The sequence below is a fragment of the Carya illinoinensis genome, chromosome 12 (genome assembly GCF_018687715.1).
Source record: "Carya illinoinensis cultivar Pawnee chromosome 12, C.illinoinensisPawnee_v1, whole genome shotgun sequence".
NCBI lineage: Eukaryota > Viridiplantae > Streptophyta > Magnoliopsida > Fagales > Juglandaceae > Carya > Carya illinoinensis.
In genome coordinates this window covers 21,403,749-21,425,658 of record NC_056763.1, presented here as the reverse complement: position 1 = coordinate 21,425,658, position 21,910 = coordinate 21,403,749, and the positions used below count along the sequence as shown (strand labels likewise).

General features: G+C 37.0%; 2 protein-coding genes across 8 annotated transcripts; one reads left to right on the top strand and one right to left on the bottom strand.

Annotated features, from left to right (window-relative positions):
* Window positions 1-374: 374 nt before the first annotated feature.
* Window positions 375-8,285, top strand: LOC122288939. 5 transcript variants are annotated; one of them, XM_043095774.1, is made up of 5 exons: window positions 380-691; window positions 794-884; window positions 963-1,028; window positions 3,537-6,726; window positions 7,765-8,285. In XM_043095774.1, the coding sequence occupies exon 4, from the start codon at window positions 3,561-3,563 to the stop codon at window positions 6,420-6,422; it is 2,862 nt and encodes a 953-aa protein (XP_042951708.1). In that variant the 5' UTR covers window positions 380-691; window positions 794-884; window positions 963-1,028; window positions 3,537-3,560; the 3' UTR covers window positions 6,423-6,726; window positions 7,765-8,285. The 5 variants fall into 5 exon arrangements, 4 of the variants coding, with proteins under 4 accessions (XP_042951708.1, XP_042951711.1, XP_042951707.1 ...); XM_043095777.1 differs by having other exon boundaries at window positions 380-884; window positions 3,537-6,278; window positions 6,314-6,726; XM_043095773.1 differs by adding an exon at window positions 3,331-3,390 and having other exon boundaries at window positions 380-884.
* Window positions 8,286-10,949: 2,664 nt separating this feature from the next.
* On the bottom strand, window positions 10,950-21,211 carry LOC122289908 (rop guanine nucleotide exchange factor 14). Of its 3 annotated transcripts, none has more exons than XM_043097303.1 (8): window positions 20,872-21,211; window positions 18,902-19,097; window positions 14,994-15,383; window positions 13,871-14,025; window positions 13,660-13,734; window positions 13,390-13,566; window positions 12,123-12,470; window positions 10,950-11,533 (listed from the first exon to the last, which is right to left on the bottom strand). In XM_043097303.1, the coding sequence occupies exons 2-8, from the start codon at window positions 18,975-18,977 to the stop codon at window positions 11,198-11,200; spliced, it is 1,557 nt and encodes a 518-aa protein (XP_042953237.1). In that variant the 5' UTR covers window positions 18,978-19,097; window positions 20,872-21,211; the 3' UTR covers window positions 10,950-11,197. The 3 variants fall into 3 exon arrangements, with proteins under 3 accessions (XP_042953237.1, XP_042953236.1, XP_042953235.1); XM_043097302.1 differs by having other exon boundaries at window positions 13,297-13,566; window positions 13,871-14,019; XM_043097301.1 differs by having other exon boundaries at window positions 13,297-13,566; window positions 20,872-21,209.
* Between the last annotated feature and the right edge of the window lie 699 nt (window positions 21,212-21,910).

Below are 21,910 nucleotides of genomic sequence, written 5' to 3'. Positions count from 1 at the left end.
AGGAAATTGGAAAATCGGACCAGTATGAACCAATAGAACTAGTTCGGTTTTGGACCAATACTTATAGTCTAATACTATATTACTGTTAGTAATATATTTTAAATCTATATATAAATTATTATAGAAATTACCATACTAAATAATTATATAGAAAATAACGATATATTAATACTAATATTATCACTATCAATAATATAGTTATAATAAATTAAAATTATTATAACAAATATTAATATATAATTATTCTAATTACTATAACTAATATTATTAGAATTAAAAAATGGGGTCAAACCGGATTAAAATCAGTAAAATCAGATATACCAATTTAAAAAAATAATCGGTACGTAATCGATATATAGTTATTCAGTTCTAAATTTGATCTAAAACTAGACTAAACCGATTAGTGACGCACCTAATCAACAACCGTATACTCCTTAATTGATTTCCTAGTTTGAATGGTTTCCTAATTGGAAACCAAACTCACCCCAAAGCCCTCCCATAAAATCCTTTGATTCCTTTTGTTTTCCTCTGCATCAAACCCGCATCAGTCCCTCCATCAAATAGAATTCTCGAGGCCCAACCAGTGAAATCAGATTTTTCTACAGCAAGCCAGCCCTTTCAGCACACCGTAGCCTTCCTCTTAGCAACCAAGCAGCCGCCTCGTCGGAAACCACCACAGAGCACGCCGACGGTAAGCCCTCCTTCCTCCACGACGTACGTCGACGCTCTAAACCTCTATCAGTCGCTCTCTCTCCACTGTTAAAAACCAAACAGCACCTGTGTTTTCGCTCAGCCCACCGTCGACCTCAGAGGACGTCGGAGCACCACCCGGGCCGCCCAGAACCCGCAGACCAGGCACCCGCTGCCACCTCGCGCTATTCCCGGTAAGCCCACGCCAGAATCCTCGTCCTCTCCTTTCCGTTTGACAGTGTCTCTCTCTAAACTTCTCTCTCTCTCTCTAGCTTTTTCCGCCGGTCACTCCGTCGGCTTCGACCCACCACCACCTTCGCATCCAGCCTCCTCTCTCGGTGAGTTCCCAGTTGCATCGCATCACTGTTTTCCTTCATTACTGTCAGACCCGTGTGTTCTCCAGAAGCGTAGCCACCCTTTAAATTCTTAATGGGCCCTTGGGCCTTAAGCCCATTCGGCTAGATGCTTGGTTATCCTTAAAAGGACTGATTTTTCCACGAGCCTTGGGCCTTCCTATCTTCTAAAGAGGCTGATTTCACAAAATAGTATATTGTTTTAAAGGGGCTGGTTATGTTTACAGAAACTATTTTAGTAACTTAAATGGGTTGTTTTCTCAAATTGAGGCTGGGCTGAAATTTAAGTCAGACCAAGTTATACAACTTATTTTTATTAGAAACTATTTAAGTGATTTAAAATATATTTTAATGTAAACTATTGAGCCTTTTATTTTAGTTAATATTCCCATTGTCTATTTAGATCGGATTTTAGTGAACTTATTATGTTATACTTTAATTAGAAAACCAAGTAATATGTTATGGGTTTTAAATAACATTACTACATATTAATCTTAGTATAGCTGAATAATTAGTGAATTTTCTCTATGGCATGATTCTAAGTAATTAGAATACTACGACCTGTTTTCTTAGAAATGTTAGTAATGATTAGTGTCTCGTATAGGTCACGAGCTACAACGTAAGGTTGTAGAAACAGTGTTAAGAGGTAAGAAGTATGATCATACTTTTATGTGTGCTGTAAATATTTAGTTTTGTGCATGAAAAATGTGATGTTTACCTACGCTACAATACAAGCCAATTCAAGGTTAGCCCCTTTTCATGAACCTCTATGAATTATAATGATGTGCTTATAAATGATGTATGCTATGATGATATGGATTGTTGTTATATAAATGAGATGTTATGAAAATCACATGTATGCCATGTAATGTTTAGATCATGTTATGCCATGTCTATGTATGTTATGTTGCGTAAGACTCATGTTGTTATGCCATGTTCAATGTTATGCCATGCACAAGAGTATGTCATGCCTTGTAATTTCATGAAGTCAAATGTGTTCACATGCATTATGAAAGTTAATAAGAGAACACATGAATGACAAGTGAGCTTTAAGATTGGCCTTAAGTTATGGCTGGATGTGCAAGCCACGGATTCAAGCATGGTCCACCACATGAAAGATATGATGTTAGGTGGTGACAAAAACCCAAGCGTGTTCACCACAGGTTATGATATGTTATACGGTGCCACAGACTCAAGTGTGGTTCACCATATGATGAGTGATAACATGGACCTAAGCGTGTTTCACTACATGTTATAGTATAATAGACCGCGCCATAGACTCAAGCGTGGTTCACCATATGTTATGTGACAATACGGACCCAAACATGTTTAACTGCATGTTATGATAAGTGATACGGTGCCACGGACCCAAGCGTGGTTACCCTATGCTATGATATGTTATGTATAGTCAATGACAATTGGACCAATGCACACGTTATGATGGCCACTATGTAAGTGAAAGACAAGATGAATAAGATATGTACAAATGATAGGAAATGCATAGAGTCAGTGATTCATGCATCCATGTTACATGTATTGCCATGATTATGTATCATTCCACTTATGTTACTAATGAATGATATGTATGTTATGATATACGTAAGCTTTTAAAGTTAAGCTTAACGTTAAATTACGTTTACAGTATGATGTGCTATTACTGAGTCTTCGACTCATTTGTTTGTTTCTCTGTTTTTATGTTTTTAATGTCCCAAATGATGATTTCATGGATACAAAGTAGGAGTGCCAGGAGTAGAATAAGTTTCCAGAGACTTGGTGTATGATTTAGGCATTTAAGCAGTGTTGCTTTCACATAGAACTAGTTTATGCCTTTTCATTATGTTTTCAGCTTTATGTTAGCAAAGACAGTTTATTTTTAAGTTAATTGATTATTCAATAAATGAGGTATTTTTTCATGACTTCAAATCTCTTCATCGAGCATCATGTTATGAATATTCGTAATATTCCTGATGTATAGGAAGGGGTGTTACACTGTTTTGATTGCACTTACTTTGGTGACAATGATTTATGTGCTACTTGGTTAACTGCAAACATGCACAACCCTGCCACGGGGGTAAACGTGGCCTTTGTTTTTGATGTTGTATCAGTTATGCTTGTGCCTAAGGTCTTTTGTATATATTATTATTGTAATGAAATGCTTCTGAAAACACCACTGCTATTATTGAGACTGTTTGTTTATGCATTATGTAACTGGCTCACATTTACATACTAGTATAGGTTCACTGCTTACTGAGTAGGTAGACTCATCCGTTTATCTCTATTTTTTTAGGAGAATTTGATGGTTGTGGCTGTTGGAATAGATGGCACGTGACATGATTATAACAAAAATGTGAGAAAAGTGCCAAGTGGCATAAGTAGATTTGTGAGATTTAAAGCATATGTAATAGTGTTGAGTTTATTTTCTTTAGAATGATTTTTGAAGTATTTGATTTTGTAGGATTATTATATCTAAATTTTATATTTTTTGGATTTCAGGTTCAAAGGAGTCACCCTTGGGGCATGATAGTCATTGTTGGATACATAGGCAAAATTTTTAAAATCAAACGTCTTCCTCCTCATCATTTCTATAAAGTTCTTCCTGAATCAACCTCTCCAATGCTAACAATGGATTGCTCATCAGAGTGGAAGTCCCTCTTCCCGGTCTCCACAGTCTCTACTCCTCCTCTCCTCATCTCAGGCCCTTCATCTAGACAAGCTCTGGGTCCACTATTTTTCAACCCAAAGCCCCAAACCCTAACACACCTCTTCTCCTCCCAGTCTCTCTTGCCTCACTCTGTCTCTCCTCCTCCCCAACTCTCTCTTCCCAGATTCCTCCTCACCTCATCCATCCCCCCCTCTACTTCCTCCTCCATCTCCTTCCACGTCGGGCACCACACTGCCCATCAAAATGACGCCGCTTCTCACCTCCTCCACAACCGCCTCTCCTTCCTTCAGCAACCCAATTCCAAGTCTATCGTCGTTTTCTTCCCTACCGGTGTCAATTCTGAACAAGTCGGATTCTTGGTATTATTGTTGGATGGTTCAGGTTTCAGTTTTGACGTTCGGGTCGATAAGAAGTGTGGCATCTTCAGGGAAAAGACTGGGTTTGAGTACCGGATTAACAATATCTCGGTGAACCCCATGGTTGAATCAGGTATTGGGTCTACAAGTTGGGCATGTGATTCGAATTCCTTGGCTATTGTTGGGTATTTGATGGCTTCTACGTTGTCCTCTGTGCATTGGTTTGCTGTGAAGGTTAAAGAAGTTGGCTTGAATTGGGATAGCCCGAGTTTGGTTTGCTTGGGTAGTAAGGTTTTCAAGAGTTGCCCGGTTGTTTGTGCTTGTTGGAGTCCGTATACGCTAGAGGAGAGTGTGGTTTTGTTGGAGAGTGGCTCATTGTTCTTATTCGATTTGGAGTCTTGTTTGAAAAGTGTTGCCACAGGTGCGCGTTTTAGAGGGACTAGGTTGCGAGTTTCTTGGGATGATGAGTCGGGTACATCGGGGAGTCGGAAATGGTTGGGTTGTCAATTTAGTTGGCATTGTAGGATCTTGATTGTTGCTCGGTCCGATGCTGTGTTTTTAGTTGATTTGAGGCTTGATGAATGTGTCGTGAGCTGTTTAGCCAAGGTTGAGATGTTAAGTATGTATGCATCGGTTAAAAATGAAAGGTTCCTTAGTTTTATGATTGCAGGTTCTGATGGCTTTCATTTTGCGTTGGCTTCACATAGTTTGTTGCTTCTTTGTGATGTGCGGAAACCGATGCCGGTGTTGCAATGGTTTCATGGTCTTGATAAACCGTGCTACATTGACGTGTTTAGATTGTCTGAATTGAGATCAAACTCAAGGAATACAACGTATCAGTGGGCTTCTGAATCAGGTTTTTGCATTATGTTAGGATCCTTTTTGAATTGTGAGTTTAATCTCTTTTGCTATGGACCTGCTTTACCAGCCCCACGAGGAACCATTGTGTCCGAAATTTCAGAATTTTCAAAAACTATTTATGCATGGGAGCTCCCAACAAACCTGTTATTGTCTGGTCGTGAATGCAGATGTGGAAGTTGTCTTGTAAGGGAGGAGATTTTGAAGGATGATCTTCCTGAATGGATTGATTGGCAGCAAAAGAAAGAGATAGTTTTGGGCTTTGGCATCCTAAACAAAGGTCTATCTGCACAGCTTGCCGAGTCTGATGAATTTGGTAGTTTTACACTGATAAGGCTTATGTCTTCAGGGAAGCTTGAATTACAAAGATACTGTGCTTCATGGGATTCTGTGAAGAAGTTGAAAGAATTTCACACAGAATTTTTGCCATTTGAAGATAATTTCCTATTTACCAAGAAAGATGGGGGATATAGATTTCCCAGAAGATTCAAGTACCTGAACTTTGATAACCTATCTGCATATTTGAATGGTAACCTTACTAAAGTCCTGGATTCGAAAATTAAAAATCATCGTAAGGGTCCTCAAGAGAAGGAATCCTTTAGTACAGAAGCTCATGAAATCTTATGTGAGAAGTTGAAGGCTTGTGGCTTTGGTCGATTGAGATCGTCTCCTGCAGTTGCTGTTGCTTTTGATGACATAAGCTTGCCAGCAAGCATGCACGAAGTTGCTTTGAGGAGACTATGGGCAGGCCTGCCAATAGAACTTTTGCAACTGGCCTATTCCAACTACCCTGAGTTCCTTGAAGTACTAGTGGACCAAAAAAGGGTAGCTTTGGAATTTCTAGTTGTTCCAGACATACCTCAGTTGCCTCCTTTCTTCCTAAGAAAGCCTTCACGCCGAAGCAATAAATGGTCACAGAAAGTGCAGCGAGATGATGCTCTTGTGGGTCCAGTACTTCCTCTTCCGATTCTACTTGCACTTCATGAGTATCGTAATGGCTACTCAGATTTGGAAGGAATGGATGGATTTTCTTTAGAGAAGGAATTTAGCCTGAGATGCGATGAAGTCAAGCAGGTGGCCAGTGAATTGGCTGTGCCAGATTCTGGTTGTGAGCTTCGTGATGATGGTGCTGTCTCCCTTGTCGATGACAGAGAAGAGACGTGGGGCAGCTCTGAAAAACCGAAACCTTTCTGTTTATATACTCCAGTTGCATTTAAATACTCTACCATGGACTACACAATATGCAATACCTTCAGTGATAAGAATTTTGATATCCTGATTTTTAAAGTTCCTGAGAAGAAGCATATTCCTCCTGACAAGATGGAAACTGGTGGGCCCGAACTGTTTGATGATCTGTGCCCCACCGAGCTGAGGTTTGATGCTTTGGTCAAGAACTCTGGGCAAAATGAATTGAAGGCATACAATATTCTGAAGAGGCAATGGTCCAAATGGCAAGATGGTTTTAGTTTACATCAGGAATTTTGCTCTCTGACCAAATTTTAAAAGCAATCTACATGATTCTTTTAGTTTCAGCACTTACACTGCTTGCTTTGGTATCACCGGATGAAAGTTGCGAATCGGAAGTGCTACTTGAATTAGAGTCACAACGCTGCTGCCCATAAACGTTGTTCATCTGATCAATCAGCAACTGCCGAGGTTTCACAGAGACTTATATCTGGAAAGCCACTTGTTGCCACAGGTGAAGAATATTTCTGTTGCTGCTTGGAATTGCAGGGACAAGTCTCAGAATACAAATATACAAATCCTGGCAAGTCATAACTCTCCACTGTGTGATATAGATTAGAATGTAAGTTTTGTTCTTATGCCTCTTTTTTGGTTGTATCACTGATGCTGATCTATTTAAATTTGATGTAGCTAGGTAAATATGTTTTGACTTTGCTTGAACGCAATCAGTGCACCTTGTCCCAGCCATTTGCTAGTGTGTGAGAGTTCGCCTGCTCTATGAAAATGGGAAATTCTATCCCCTTGCCTAGTAAGTCTAAAATTTATACACTATCAGCATCAGTTAATCGGTTAATCCTGATCCTAAATTACATTGACTGGAGGAGCAACTTGAAGTTGTGTTTTTCAGTATAGGAAGGAAAGTTTTTTGAGTTCAAATGACATAGTGGAAAAAATATCTAAATTCTCCACATTCTAGAAAATATGTCATAGAATGGAAATTGCGACTGTGACAAATCATTCATGGCAAGTAAGATGCCCTTGTTAAACGTATCCCCTACACATGTCCCATTCATTTATAATCATTCAGAGTTTTTTAATATCTTGTGCTTGGCAACACTTTGCCTTGAACTCAATACAACTTTCATCCACGGTATGAGCTTATGCTTAAAGATAATTATGTGTTTATTTGATCAGCTAGGAGCAAGCTATGTTCTAGTTTGAAAAAGGCCTTCATTTTTTTTTTTTTAAATCCTGGTGTCCATAGTCTGTGATATCACTTTATTCTGTGATAAATGGCATATTCTCAAAGAATTATGTTCTTTTCTTGTATGGTTGGTTAAAATGCAAGAACCGTTCTTCCAAGTTTCCACTGCTACATCAAACATCAATGTGGGTTAAATACAATTATTATATGTTAAGGAATAATCCTTTTATTGAAAAGCGCAAACAGTGTAAACCAAGTACACAGGAAGCTCAAATACAAACTTTTGTCGTAAAAATGTTTAATTTTTGTCATGCAGATACACCAAACTGTCTTTATTCATGGCATCAATGATTCAATGCACATTTTTCATATTCTAAGCTTATCACCTATTGATACGATAATAACATATCACCTCAGTTATACTTCTTGACTGCTGATTATTAATCATTGAAACAGCACTTCCCTTTGGCGCAATGGACCTACCAAGAAGCCAGTCTTGTGCAGTGCGTGTGGGTCTCGGTGGAGGACAAAGGGAACACTTGCAAATTATACCCCTCTACATGCTCGGGCAGAACCTGATGAGTATGAGGATCACATGGTTTCCTGGGTGAAGAGTATATCAATAAATAAAAACAAAGAAGTGAAACTACTCAAAAGAAAGCAATAGTGATAATATGGTGGTTGCCTCTGGTGTGCCCGATTACAACCAGGGCTTTCAAAGATGATAGATGAAGATACAAGTAATAGATCAAGACGGCTCTGCATAAGACAAGACATCTCTGCATTTGTGTTCTTTGAGAACTAGGATGTGTATTGAAAACTTGCACTTCTCTCTCCAACTCTACATGAAAATCTCAGTTATTGTGGTTTTTAAGTATGACTAAGCCCATGAACAATATACTGTATTCCATGGATTGAATACTCAGACCTACGTTGTAAGTTTATTGCATGAAATGATGGTCATGTTTCCATACTAAGATTTAAATGATGTAGATTGAAATGGTTCTTAAACTTAATCTTGCATCTTTTAGAATTTAAGACCATGATGTAGTGCCCAAAAAGGTTGGTCATGAGAGACCAAGGAAGTGATAGACACTGAGGTTTCTTGCTTTAGTCCAAGAAGCCCACTTGATTTGCCCACCGACGGCGGCTCCCTCATGCTGGATTCTTTTAATTTTGTTGAAGAAAATTCTTTTAATTTTGCATGAAGAAATACCGACGACGTACCATACAATGGCTCTTTTCCACAGGCAGGGCTCCTTCAACCAGCCTTAAGTTTTGGTGCCCGGCAGGCAAGTACTAGTAGTAGCTTGATATACCCACATCTTGTTGGTCGCTAAATGTAAATGATTTCTAATCACTAGGGCTATTGTAGGTATGCCTTTGAAAACTTTGACTGGGGTTCAAATATTTTGGATGGTAAACAGGGAAGTCTGTGAATGAGGTTTGCTGCTTGATCTTTCTCCCTATTCACCTTTTTGAACTCGGAATGCTAAGGGAAGAATTTTGTGGGCTTTTTTGTATAGGTTACGTTAGATTGTAATATATAGTTCATAATAGAGAAATGGTCATTTCCCCATTTTTGTATTTATTTTAGTTTTTGTCCTGCATAATTACTTGGCAATCATGGGTTGCTTTCTCTGTAATCATTATTTTTTGCCAAGAGGAAATGAAAATATTTACTCTTTAAGAAAGAAAAAAAAGTAGGGGATATATTTGTTTAAATGCATAAAAAAGGTATAGGCATATATATCAGAATGATTGTGCTGAAACTAGGAGCAAATCATCCTAGGAAGTCTTCACAAACTAGGCATTCAGAAGGCATTGAAAGATGTAAAGGCTTTCCTTGTGGATGGTGATTCAAATTCTAACAAAAGCAAAATGCAAACCTGTAATGCGCATCATTTAATGGAATAATTAGAATTTGGTAATGCTTGTCTTCTTTTAATAACTAAAGGCGCTAAAGGGTGCTACACGCTACATGGTAAGTATTTCATACAAAATGCGTGTAAGAGTCTTACAAAGAAGAATCAAGATGTTTGTAGGTTCATTTACATTTCCTGCTAAATTCACATTATCTAACTCATATTTCGACCGCCATTGGCATCCCAAAGCGGAACATATAAGATTGATTTGGATTTTGCATGCATAATCAAAAGTTTTTGCTATTTTTTTGGTCTGGTAAAAAGAGTAGGAGGAGGTAATTGGAGGTGACTTCCCTACCTGGATGTGACTATAGTAGCATCCCATCCGTTCAAAATCAAATATAAGGATTTAAGTTAGTTTTTTTTTTTTTTTTAATATTCGTGGGTGTTCAAGCTAGTTTGTGCGCACCTCAACTAATCCTATGAGATTCTAAAGTTAACGGTCAAGTAAACATCTAGTAATCTTAAGGGAATTCAAACTAATAACCATTAGGGAACAAACCCAAGGTCTGACCAACTGAGCTACTCCTCAGAAATTTAAATTAGGTTTGAGCCATAGAAATTGAAAATAGTTGTGAACTCTCCTATCACTGTCTTCCCCTACCTCTTAACTTCTTCCCATTGTGTCTTTGCTGCTTTCTTCATATTTGAATGCAACAATTTTGTTATCGCATCGTGATTTTAAGCCAAATCTATGAAGATTCTCTGAATTCTTGTCAGCTAGAACTCCAACAGAAGTTTCTCAAGCCTCCAAAACAAAATATTGATCCAAGATCTTATATTTTTCTGAAGGTGACTTGTTTAGGCTGTTCCCAAACGACAATTCCCTGGTCAAAAGCTTGATAGAATCATGATAATTTTGAATCATTCTTGAAATGCTGCCGTTTCATTTCAAGACCCTCGGGGCCTCAACGCCTTGTAAGCCGACATGTAGACCATTATAATTGAGATGCAAGTGCGTTTGTGGGGCAATTTGGATAGAGTTACATCATAAAATCCTTGGAAAAACCATTGCACCATATAATACCGCCTCCCCAGAAAGAAATAATCTATGTGCAAATTTTCTTAGTAACATAATAAATAGTAAATATGTTGTTGATTTGAAAATTTCTTGCATCAACTCGTATAAAAATGTATTTTATTTATTTATTTATTTTTTTAACCATAAAGAATTGATGCTTTAAACTGCCACAAGCTCTATGTCCTTGTTGGCGGTCACCGCTTGACTGCCGGGACTTCTGAAGGTGGTCTTGAGGTGATTATTGACTGCTCCATTTGACATTTCGGGTAGTGAGTAATTATCCGATACCGAACCGTTTTATACAGAAACAAGCGGAAGCATAATTCCTTGCTCGTTTGGCATTTTGGGTCGGTTAAATAAGTCCAGGTCAGTTACATAGTTCATTTGTTCAACCCTAATTTTCAATCACAATTGTTGAAATGACACATTTTAAGTGATTATTCATTTAAGAAATTGGCATATAAAACCACTTACAATGCACCACATAAACAGAGTGACTGAAGAAGACGAAGTCAATGATGAAAAACATCATTTTTCTTACAGAATACAAAGTTTTATGATTATTTTGGTCTCATAATAAGAAATCTGTATACTTTACTCACCAATTTCCAAAGGAGCATAGCTGAGTTGGAAAAACCTTTCCTCTTATATTGGGGTGCCTCTAACGTCTAACCTTTATCAATGGACACCAGCAGTTGGAGGCTTTATAACTACTAAATCCATAGCAATAACTTGTAGAGTCACAATCCAATTACATTACAAGCTTAAAACGAACCCCATTGACCAACACTGAAATCCCATTCCGACATTAATTTCTATGCCATTGAGCTTATAGCAAAACCATTTACAGATAAGAGTTATTGAAAATCACACCTTTCTTTTTCTTCTTAAATCAAGGAGTGTTTTTAGGAGACGAACTCGTACAAGCCTCTCTGCTCATGCATTATACTCTACTACTCCGACCGGGTGTTGCAGCACTTACACTGCTTGCTTTGGCATCACTGGATGAAAATCCCGAATCGGAAGTGCTGCTTGAATTAGAGTCACAACGGTGCTGCCCATAAACCTTGTTCATCTGATCAATCAGCGACTGCCTCGCATGTAAACCAACTGCTGAGGTTTCACAGAGATTTGTATCAGGAAAGCCGCGTGTTGCCACGGGTGAATTCGGATTGCTCAAGCAATCTTCTTGCAGTATCTCTTTAATCCTAGACAGTATGCTATCAGCCAAATTTCCAAGAACCCGGGAATATGCTTCCAGAATTGAATGCCCAACATCCTGGAGGAATTGACAAGAACAACTATGATTATTCATAAACCTCTGCCAAAATGTATTGTTACACGTTAATTTTGGTAAGACAGTTTAACAATGTCCAATTCTAAATGCTTAAAGAAAATAAACAGTATAAAAGCCACTACAATTGTCTTCCGATGTGTTATTTTTCGATTATTCGCAAAGGCAGGACTAGATTTAGATTCCTTGAAATTCTCCACAGAATGGATTTTGGAGAATTTCAAGTGATTATTAAATGTTGTAGGACTCACAGGCGGTGTCTATCAATTTTCTAAATCTACCTAGATTTTGGGTAGAGAATTCTAAGGATCCTGATCCAGCTAGACCTACACAACTCTATGGTATAATTACGAGTTCCAAACAACAACCAATGCAAATGAACCATAGTCTAGTATCAGAGAAATCATCCTGATATGCTGAAACCTAAATGTCTCAATGAAGGGAAGAAAAGGAAAGGATTGAAATGGAGATTAACACATGATGGGATAAAATTGACAAAATGAGCATGAAAACATGCAGTTACCTACTTGTCAAGAGTTTATCCTAGGGGTATAATGCGTACTTAATAACTCACCTTGCCATATTGAATTTTTGTTGCATCAAGAAATGAATGAGGGAGGTTTGGATAGCTGGTCTTGAGATGATGTAGAAGGGCTTCTGCTCGGTCCAACAATAACTCCATCTTATCCATCTCAGACAATGGGTCTTTTTTGAAGGACCATGATGTTCGAACTGGAGACTTACCACTGATTTGTTCTGCAACTTTCACTCTCCATGCAAATGCTGCAGCTTCCAACCTGTTAACAGCCTCAAGAGCACCGTGTTCAGATTTCAAATTGAGTGAATTGAGCATCTCTTCAGGTGAGCCTGATTCTCCAGATAAGACCTTGTACAGTTCCTCACCAAGGCTTGCCTTCCCAGACTGCAAGTACATACAAATTTAGTTACAAAAGTACAATCAGGATTGATAATTTTGGGAAGAAAATAAATAAAATCGTAAGCTATGATCATTAGATTATCTAAAGTTTCAGGTGACTCGTTATAAGGGCCCAACGAAACCTATGACCCAGCTAAATAAAACATCAAGGCTGGGTAAGATGCACGAGGTAGCTTTGGCCCAGAAGGAGAGCCCAGCTGGTGGAAAGAGCACAGGGTGTGTCCAGCCAGCTAAATAAAGTTTCATTTGGACACAAATGGAGGGAGCTCCGGCCAGGAGGGAAATGGAGATGCTGCCACTGCTCTGAAGGCCAGAGTTCAGGGTGTGTCCAGCCATGCAGGTGAGGATGCTGGTCCCACTTCATCTTGCTGTGTCAAGGTCACATGGCCGAAAATATAATCATCAAAATTAACTTTTCTGTATCCTTGAACCCTGCACATGAACCCACTTTTAGCATGGATCAGAGTTAAGGTTGCCCCTGCTCTCTGATCACTGTTCTTGTTTTTAATAGTTTAGTTGAGTTGTAACTGGCCAAAAACTGCACTGAACTACAGTACCAATTCTTCACGCTTCTCTTTTGGGCAGAACTAAGCATGTTATTCAAGATCCAAACCCTTGATCTCTCCCGAAGTAAAACTGACTTCAGGTCAGGTACTTTTGGAAAAGATCTGCTTTAGAAAGATATTTATATTGATTAAGTTTGTGACCTAGTATTTGAACAGACCAGACTTCTAAATATAGAGATTTCCTAATCAAAAGATCAGGAAGGTTGTCAGTAACAAGAATTTTTTAAACATGAAGAGTCGATTACCTTGGGAAGAGCATCACTAATAATAGACGACACAGGCATTTCATGTAAAACATTTTCGTTGATGGATTTGGCAGCCTTGAATACTTGACGTACCACTCTACCCTGATGAAGCAGTTTCTTTCTTTCAGTGTCAGAGAGCCCTTTTGTTGGTACTTGAGGCGATGGAAGCCACCATCTCTTGCTTTGACGAGCACTATTGCTCCTTCCTTCTGCCTGGCTACCTCCTTCTGCATACCAAAACTCAGTATTTACCATTGAATCCAGTGTTTCCTGTCAAATAAAAAACCAAGAAGTTATATGACCTATAAATTTATAGATAAGAAGTGCTGTAGATCATGTTGAGGATGAAGACAGATTACATACAATGAGCATAGAGTCCAATTTCTGAAGTGCTGGAAGGTTCATGTGGATGTCTGCACGCGCTTTTGGTGTCATTATCTGCCCGGATACAAATCAAATCCAAAAAAATATATATATAAGCGAAAATCTTTTGTTTTTCTTTTTTGTAGCTAAGAATGATATAGTGAAAATCAATCTGCTGTATTCCTCTATATACAAGTAAAATTAAAAATACCTCCAAGGTCCGGCCGTTAGCTCCATTTTGCTTAGCAGGAACCAACTCAACCATGTAGTTCGTGGGGGAGAGTAACCAGTCCATTTCTCTTCGCCATTTGCTCTTCCTTTCTTCAGGCAGTGGTTCCAATTTCCACAACTCTCCAAAAACTGTTGCTGAAAATCCATTTATTATACATTAAATGGTATATAGCAGTAATTATTCTCATGGTCACTAATTAGCACATAGCTTTCTAGTGAATGGATTCAGGCCTCAAAGTCAATTATAAAAGGAAGAGTGTCTTGTGCCCTACCCAAGCCAAAAACCAAAAGATAAAGAGAATTTCTACTTGCAAGCCAGTATGGAGAACACACCGTCCACACTAATGACATGACAAGTTTTGACTTACAAGAGAAATTTAAAATTTTGAATCCTATGAATCAAATACTCCGGCATTAGCGGTGTGAAGGGCATGTCCTCCACACTAGCTTGCAAGTACAATTGCTCAAAGATAAATATGAAAACCAAAACAGAAAGAACCGCAATGAAATTTAACAAATGACATGACATGACAAGTTTAGACTTACAAGAGAAATTTAAAATTTTGAATCCTATGACTCAAATACTCCGGCATTAGCAGTATGAAGGGCATCTCCTCCACACTAGCTTGCAAGTACAATTGCTCAAAGATAAATATGAAAACCAAAACAGAAAGAACCGCAGTGAAAGTCTGAGTTTGACTTGGAATGGAGACAGAAATTTCATATCACTAAATTTCAATTCTGATAAAAAAAGAAAAAACTAGTTATCGAGTTAATGCATTCCTGCAGTCGGTGAAAATGTGCACATCTCTGTTCACTGATGCAATCACTTGTGAAATTCAAGAACCCCAAAGATCTAAGTTCACTTTTGATAGGATTCTAAACTATTATTTGCTGTTAACTCCCATATCTTTTAAAAAGTAGTATTTAGAATTCTAATCTCACGAGCTTCATGCATCTATATAATAAAGTGCAGAAAATATAAAGTAGCATGATTTTTCTATAATTGTGATATTCAAGCACAAGAAAGTGCAGAAAATATAATAAAGTAAAAAGAAGAATGAATCAATTCTTTAAGATACGCAAGTTGATATACTGCATACCTGCTAGATTTGAAATGCCATTAGATAAAGCTAAAGCAGTGCTAAGGCCTTTGCATCCTCCCGTAATATCTTCACCCAACAAAAGCTTTGAAAATTTTTCTTTCATTGCCTCCACATCTGAAAACTGAATGGCACAAGCAGGTTTATCTTTGATAAAAAAATGTTGGGGGCTTTCTGAGAGATCCCATTCATCCAAACACCGTTCATCCCTCTTTGTTGTCAACCACTTTGAAGAAAATGATCCAAAAGCATCTTTGCTGGAAGAACAAATTGATTCTTCATCATCCAAGGAGTCAGTCGCACATCCATCCCCTCTGCTTGCTCGGCTTTCATTTTCATAAGAATGAATATTTAGGATGCAACTCCCAAGGCCATCATATGTCATTATTCCTGAAAGATTCCGTTATGGTTTTTATTTCTGTTAGAGATGAAGCAGAAGTTGCAGAATTTGTTTCAGATCACCCCCACAATAAAAAACAAATAGGGTAGAACAAATTGAAATTAACAAGGTTGACATTTGAGAAGGAAATACAAATGCTTGCTGCTTCACACCATGTAAATGACGCTCATGAAACAAAACAAAGCATACGCAGAAAAATAAGATAAATAGAATGCTCATTGCCAACCACGAGACTGGCAATAAAAACAATACAAGATGAATACCCAAGCTACACAAGTTACAATATAGAGATTCCCTTGTACAACTGCAGGAAGACTGATTTTTGAACTATTTGCATATAATAGCGATAGCAATCTTAACAACTTCATCTTCGAAAATGAAAGTGAAACACAATGTAACATATAATGCTCGTGCACACAAGACACAATTAGACATGGAGTCAATTAACTTGAGCACTTAGGAGGTTACATATAGATTTAGACAAGTCAATTCAGAAAGATTTAGGCAAGTTGCTTTCGATCAGACATTGAATTCAGGAAATAAAATTATGATGGGCATCTAAAAGACGTTCTATCCCCCCAAACCAAAAAAAAGGTCCTTCATTTTTCTAAAAGTAAAAGGGGGATCAAACAATTTTTATTTTCTCACTCTGCGGCTGTTTCACAGTTCACTGTTTTGTCTCTGTTACTCAGTCATCACGGCATATATATAGTGGCTTACAATGGTGGCCAGTTACTATAAGGTTATTGGCTATCACAAGAACCGCATCTCATGAAGCTATAATGCCCTTCTATTTTATGTTTACACAGTCATTGTCGAGTTGAATTGTCAATAACATTAAGATTTCACATGTGATATATAAGGACACAGTTCATAGCTACCACATGCAAAGGTAGCGAATAGTTCAACAATAATTCCACAGTTGATTATCTCACATCCGATAACATCTAAACTAGTTTTCCTTTCTTTCTCAGTAGACAGTAAAATGTCCAAAAACAGATCACTCTACCCTACTAGAGTTCAAATGGGACGTTCAATCAAAACCATGCGGTTCCATCTAGCAGCACTTGGGGGCCTTTGGGAAAATATTAATAATCTAGACTTTTTGGATTTTTCGACTTTTTTTTTTTTTTTTACCAGTCATGACTAAAGTGCCACAATAATGTTTTCGTCGATACAGACTAGAATTCACAATATTCTTTTCCTTTGTTTTTTTCCCCCTTTTGGCAGGAGAGCACATGACAATTTCGTGACAACATGGATGGAATGGAAGGCAGAAGCTTCCATGGCCACGCATATTGGACCACAGCAAGAAATTTCCAAGAAACCGTCAGATGAAAAAAAGACTCGAAGGTTTTCTTCAGAACGTGATTGCATTTAACATTAAAAAAAAAAAAATCTGATCATCATTCTCGCATCACACACTATACATCATTTTTATTTATTTATTTTTATCTATTATTAAATGTGATATATAGATGATAAATAGAAAAATTTTAAGTAATAAAAAATTTTTTAGGAAGAATAAAATTAAAATTAAAAAAAAATTAAAAATAAATATGATATATAGGATGTAAAAATGATAAGAGGAAAGCTCTAACATTAAGTTCTAGATAACAAAAGGTGTCGAGTTTTTGAGTGGAACTCTGAGAGAGAGAGAGAGAGAGAGAGAGAGAGAGTGTTTTGAGCCCGGATTTGACTGAGATAAAAAACCAAAGTAAAAAGGAAGTTCAAGCTTTGGTATATTTCCTCCTACGCGGTCCACATAAACTTTAACAAAAAGCAGAACATCACAAGACAACAACTCAGAGACGGGGAACAGCACCATAGGGAGGAAATGGACCCAAGAAAGGAATCCCGCAACGGAAGATGATCCAAATAGAAGTTGAATCAAATTTTGAGGACAAACGTCATCCAGACAATGACTTTTGCGTCCCAGTTACCTCATTTCTCGTGAGGATTGAGATCGTAAGGCCTAAATTGGCAGAGAAAAGATCAGAATTGCCAACACCTTTGTCTCATTCAGTCAGTGGAAGTGATAGATTAAATATTCCAAGACCATTTTATGGGTCCACAAACACCAATCAAAATAATCTTAAAAAATACCAATCAAAATAAATACCAATCAAATTTTCAGGACAAACCTTATAGCAGGAGTGCTGACTCACGCAGTTTCTGCGGGGTCTGTCCAAAGACTTTTGAGAAATCATAAACTCTACTATTTATGAAATACCTACTCTAAGCACAATAACCAAGATTCTTGCCCATCCCCGGAAAAGCTAAAACAACTGCAAAATTTCAAAGTTTGGGACAACTCCATCAAGTGGCTTGCACGTGCAAAAGGGACATTAAGGATTAGCTAATTTATAAATTATAATGACAGCCTTTTTACTATTCTACGACTTTTTTACTATTTTTTTTAATTTTTTAATTTTTTTTAAATTTTACTTAATAATTAGAAAAATAACTATCAATAAAATTATATATTTTTAAAATTTTTTAATGATTAAATATATTAAAAAAATATTTTATAAAAATAAAAATAAAAAATAAATCCACTACAAATAATAAAGTAATAATAAAAGAGTTGTAAATCTCTCATTACCTATTTATAAATACATTTTTTCATAAAAGAAGAAACCTTATAAACACACTATTGATATATTCTCACACACCTATCTTAAATTCCATATTAAATGCTGTGCAACTCCTGCCATTCAATGTTCTATCCAATATTATTGAGCTCCAGGTTCATCTATGTTATTAGAAACATTGGCTTCACTCAAATATCGTTTCTTCGGATGGTAAAAACTGCTTTTCTTCCTTAAAAAAAATTTCCGAGTACGAATCCCAGAATTATCTAGAATTTCGCCCATCAAGATGAAAAACAAAGTTTTGACCATGGACCATTTGAAGAAAATCCCAGAAAAATTCGAAATTTCTTATAAAAGTACCAACCATAAATGTTCAGAAACTGAACAGTGACACCATTAGATGCATAACATGGTATAGCCATGACTGATACTAAGAAGGATTGGTGGGCTGTCCTAGCCTCGCACATCTCGCTATCTCTGCACGTACGTGGATATGAACCCTACGCATGTATCATCCCCTTAAATGGAAACCCAGCCCTTTAATTCATCAAATAAATGATGTGTAGCTGAAACCCAGCTTCAATGTTTTATCGATAGAATTTAGAAAACAAAAATGAAGAAATATATTTGAACAACATTAAATTAACGATGTTTCAGCGTCCCTAACCCTGGAAATTATAGTTTTTTTTTTTTTTTTTTTTTAAAGGAAGTTATAGTTCTTTTTCAATAGTCACCCATGACCCAAGCATGTCATAGGCACACAGCAGAACACAAATATTGAACGGCCGAGATTGCAAATCAGCTCGGAACAAGCAACAATCACGGAAATTTCTCTGTAATTATCAACAATAATAATTATAATCCGAATAGAGAGAGAGCGAGTAAGGGATCAGAGGAAAATGGGCGGGGCTTACTCTCTTGCTCATCAAAGTCGAGGCTAATCTCTCTGTCACGGGTGCAGCATGCGAGCCTTCGCCTCATCGTCATCATCTCTTAAGTTCTATTGATTAAGACTTGTATGCTTTTTTTCTTTTGTTTTTTCGGATTTTGAAAACGACACTAACTTCTGTACATGATTTAGGAGACAATGCCGCGGCTTTGATCCATGCCCTACATCGATTACGAACAATTATATAGTAAGTAATTATGCTATGCTTGTAAAAAAATTTAAAAATACTAGGAAGACAACGTTGTCAATGCCAATAAAGCTAGCCCAAGATCCTTAAGATAAAGATAACCCAGAATTTCTATGGTGAAAATCTAAAGTCGTCAAAGTCCACATCTCACTGTTATTTTCAAATGAAATGACAGATATTTTAGAAGTATTTCACTGATATTTTCCACAGAATGGTTGAAGTCTATGATACTATATAATTAAGAGGAAAATTTCTATACATCTCATCATTTCTATACTGTACATCATACATTTTTTATTTTTTTATTTTTTTAATAAGTATATAATATAGAGATAATAAATAGAATACTTTAATTAATTTAACATGAATAAAATCAAAAAATAAACTTGATGTGGAATGATAATAGCAAAGCTCAAATAAAAGAGATAGGAGTGAAAATGAACACGACGGTTAGGTTTCAGTCTAAAATCAAAACCGACTGACCGGTTTTTTTCTCTTTGAAAACCGATCAACCATGGGGAAAGACTGGCTGGATTGTTTCGGATCGGTTTGGAGATTTTAGACCACTTGGGCTATCATTCTCACTTTTTTTTTAAATATTGAGATGGAGGTTGGAACATAACTCTCCCGTTTGGTAATAAGAACTCCTTTCTATCCGATCGGAATCACCTTGACTTATCTTTCTCAACTTAAATGATTCTGTGCTTGATGATAATTAATGCAGTGGTTTTTCTTTTTTAAAATAATAATCTCATTTGCTAACACCACGGAGAACTCGAAAGTCAAACACCGATATATGATAAAAGAAAATCAAGATAATTGCCGAGAAATTCAACATCAAATAAATGGTCAAGATCTATTATGGTGAATGAATCAACTTCATCTGTTTTTATTTTAGAAAAAACTAAAAGCATATTCACGAATTATGTCCAACTCTGTGATTAATACCACCTACCCCTACCAAAACATATTGTTTTTTTCTCGCACTTTTTCTTCGAGAACCGGAAAATCAGCTGATTCGAGACAATCAAGAGTGGGGCCCCTGAGGTAAGCCTGCTTTCCCAGCCATTAACACAAGACGGGAACCTCGATATCTTTTGATTAAAAATCATCTTAGAACTGGAAGGAAAATAATTAGGAAGTTCTTTCAATAGATGCTAAAAACACTGTAAGTTAGCGAGTGATCATGGTGTAAGCTTTTTGGAGTACTGACATGACTGCAACTCTTTTAAGTATTTAGAAAAAAGTTCTTTCCCGCTTATCAGATTCCGTCTTTGATTCTAAAACAGCGGCGTATGAAAAGTTGCAGGTAAAGTTGAAGAGGAAAAAAAAAAAAAAAAAGAGGAAAAAGGAAGACGAGAGTTTGTTTTGATCTAAGGAAAAAAAAAAAGGAGGATTCACGCAAAAGATGGAGATCTATCCACATTTATGCCGGGCCGAAGTAGCATTTTCGTTACACTTTCTCTCCACTTTTGAAAAGGAGAGAGAAAAGGGAAGAGAGAGAGAGAGAGAGAGGAGAGGGAGGGGGGGGGGGGGGGGGGGGGGGGGGGGGGGGGGAGAGAGCTATGCTTTGATCTTGACTTTTTGAAAACTAAAAAAAAATACGCCACTTAGAAAACAGGAATAGTTTAGTAACGAAAGAAATGCAAGGGACGGACAAACAAGAGATTGAAGAAATTGAACAACAGAACAAAAAAAACAAAAATGGAATTAAGAAGCAGAATAAACTGTTGAAAATAGAAACGGACCTTTTGTCAAGCTAGGAAAGCACAAATCCGCATGCAGACCTAATGCTTTCTTTTTCTTCTTTCTTCAGAGCTGCAATTGTACAATGCAGTTAGAATGTTTGAGCTTGGTAGCTAATACGCATGTATTCGATCGAAGGAGAGAGCCCGCGAGCGAGGAATGGGGTTCAGTGAGAGAAGAGCACAAAGCGTAAACGAGAGATAGAGAGAGCTGAAGTCAGAGTTGGCCACATAGAAATCGGTGGGCATTGAATGGCGGATGGAAGGATGAGGGTGGATTAAGAAGTATGGACGGGACTGGACTGTACTGTGGACCTCAGAGCTTTCGGAGGCTCCTCTACGCTCCATTACCAGGACGGGGCCGCCCCCAACTACTTATGTCAACCGTTGGATATGTGGCGCTACTGTAGAAATGGACGTTCCAGATGTCACTTGAATCGTCTCTATTCTGGCATATGTTTCGCGGAGGTCTACCCATATGGGGCCCACTAGAAAGATCGAAATTCAAAAACCCAAGAGTAATAATGAGACATTTATATATTTATTTATTATGTGAATAAATATAATTATTATTTTACTATACACAAATAATGTCAAATATTAATATATATTAATATTGATCCATTCATATTTAAAATTTACACTAGTATTATTTTTAATAAAATCTACTTTTTAACCAATCATATTAAATTGATACATGTATTAATACGTGATCGTGCTTATAACTAAATTTTTCCATACAATTAAATAAGGAGAAAAAATATTTTGTCATCCGAAATGTACCATTCAAGTATATCACTCATCATTTTATTTTTTTTATTTAATAATTAAAAAAGTGATTTTAAATGTATTGATATATTTTTTATTTTTTAAAAATTTTAAATATATTCAAAAAATATGATAAAAAAAAGTTTAAAATATACTAGCGGTAATAACGAGCGATACTATTCAGGAGTTAGAGTAGCACCGCTGTTAAATAAGTAGTGTTATGTTTACTTACAATTTTACTTATATCTTTATTTATAAGATTCATTCAATTAAT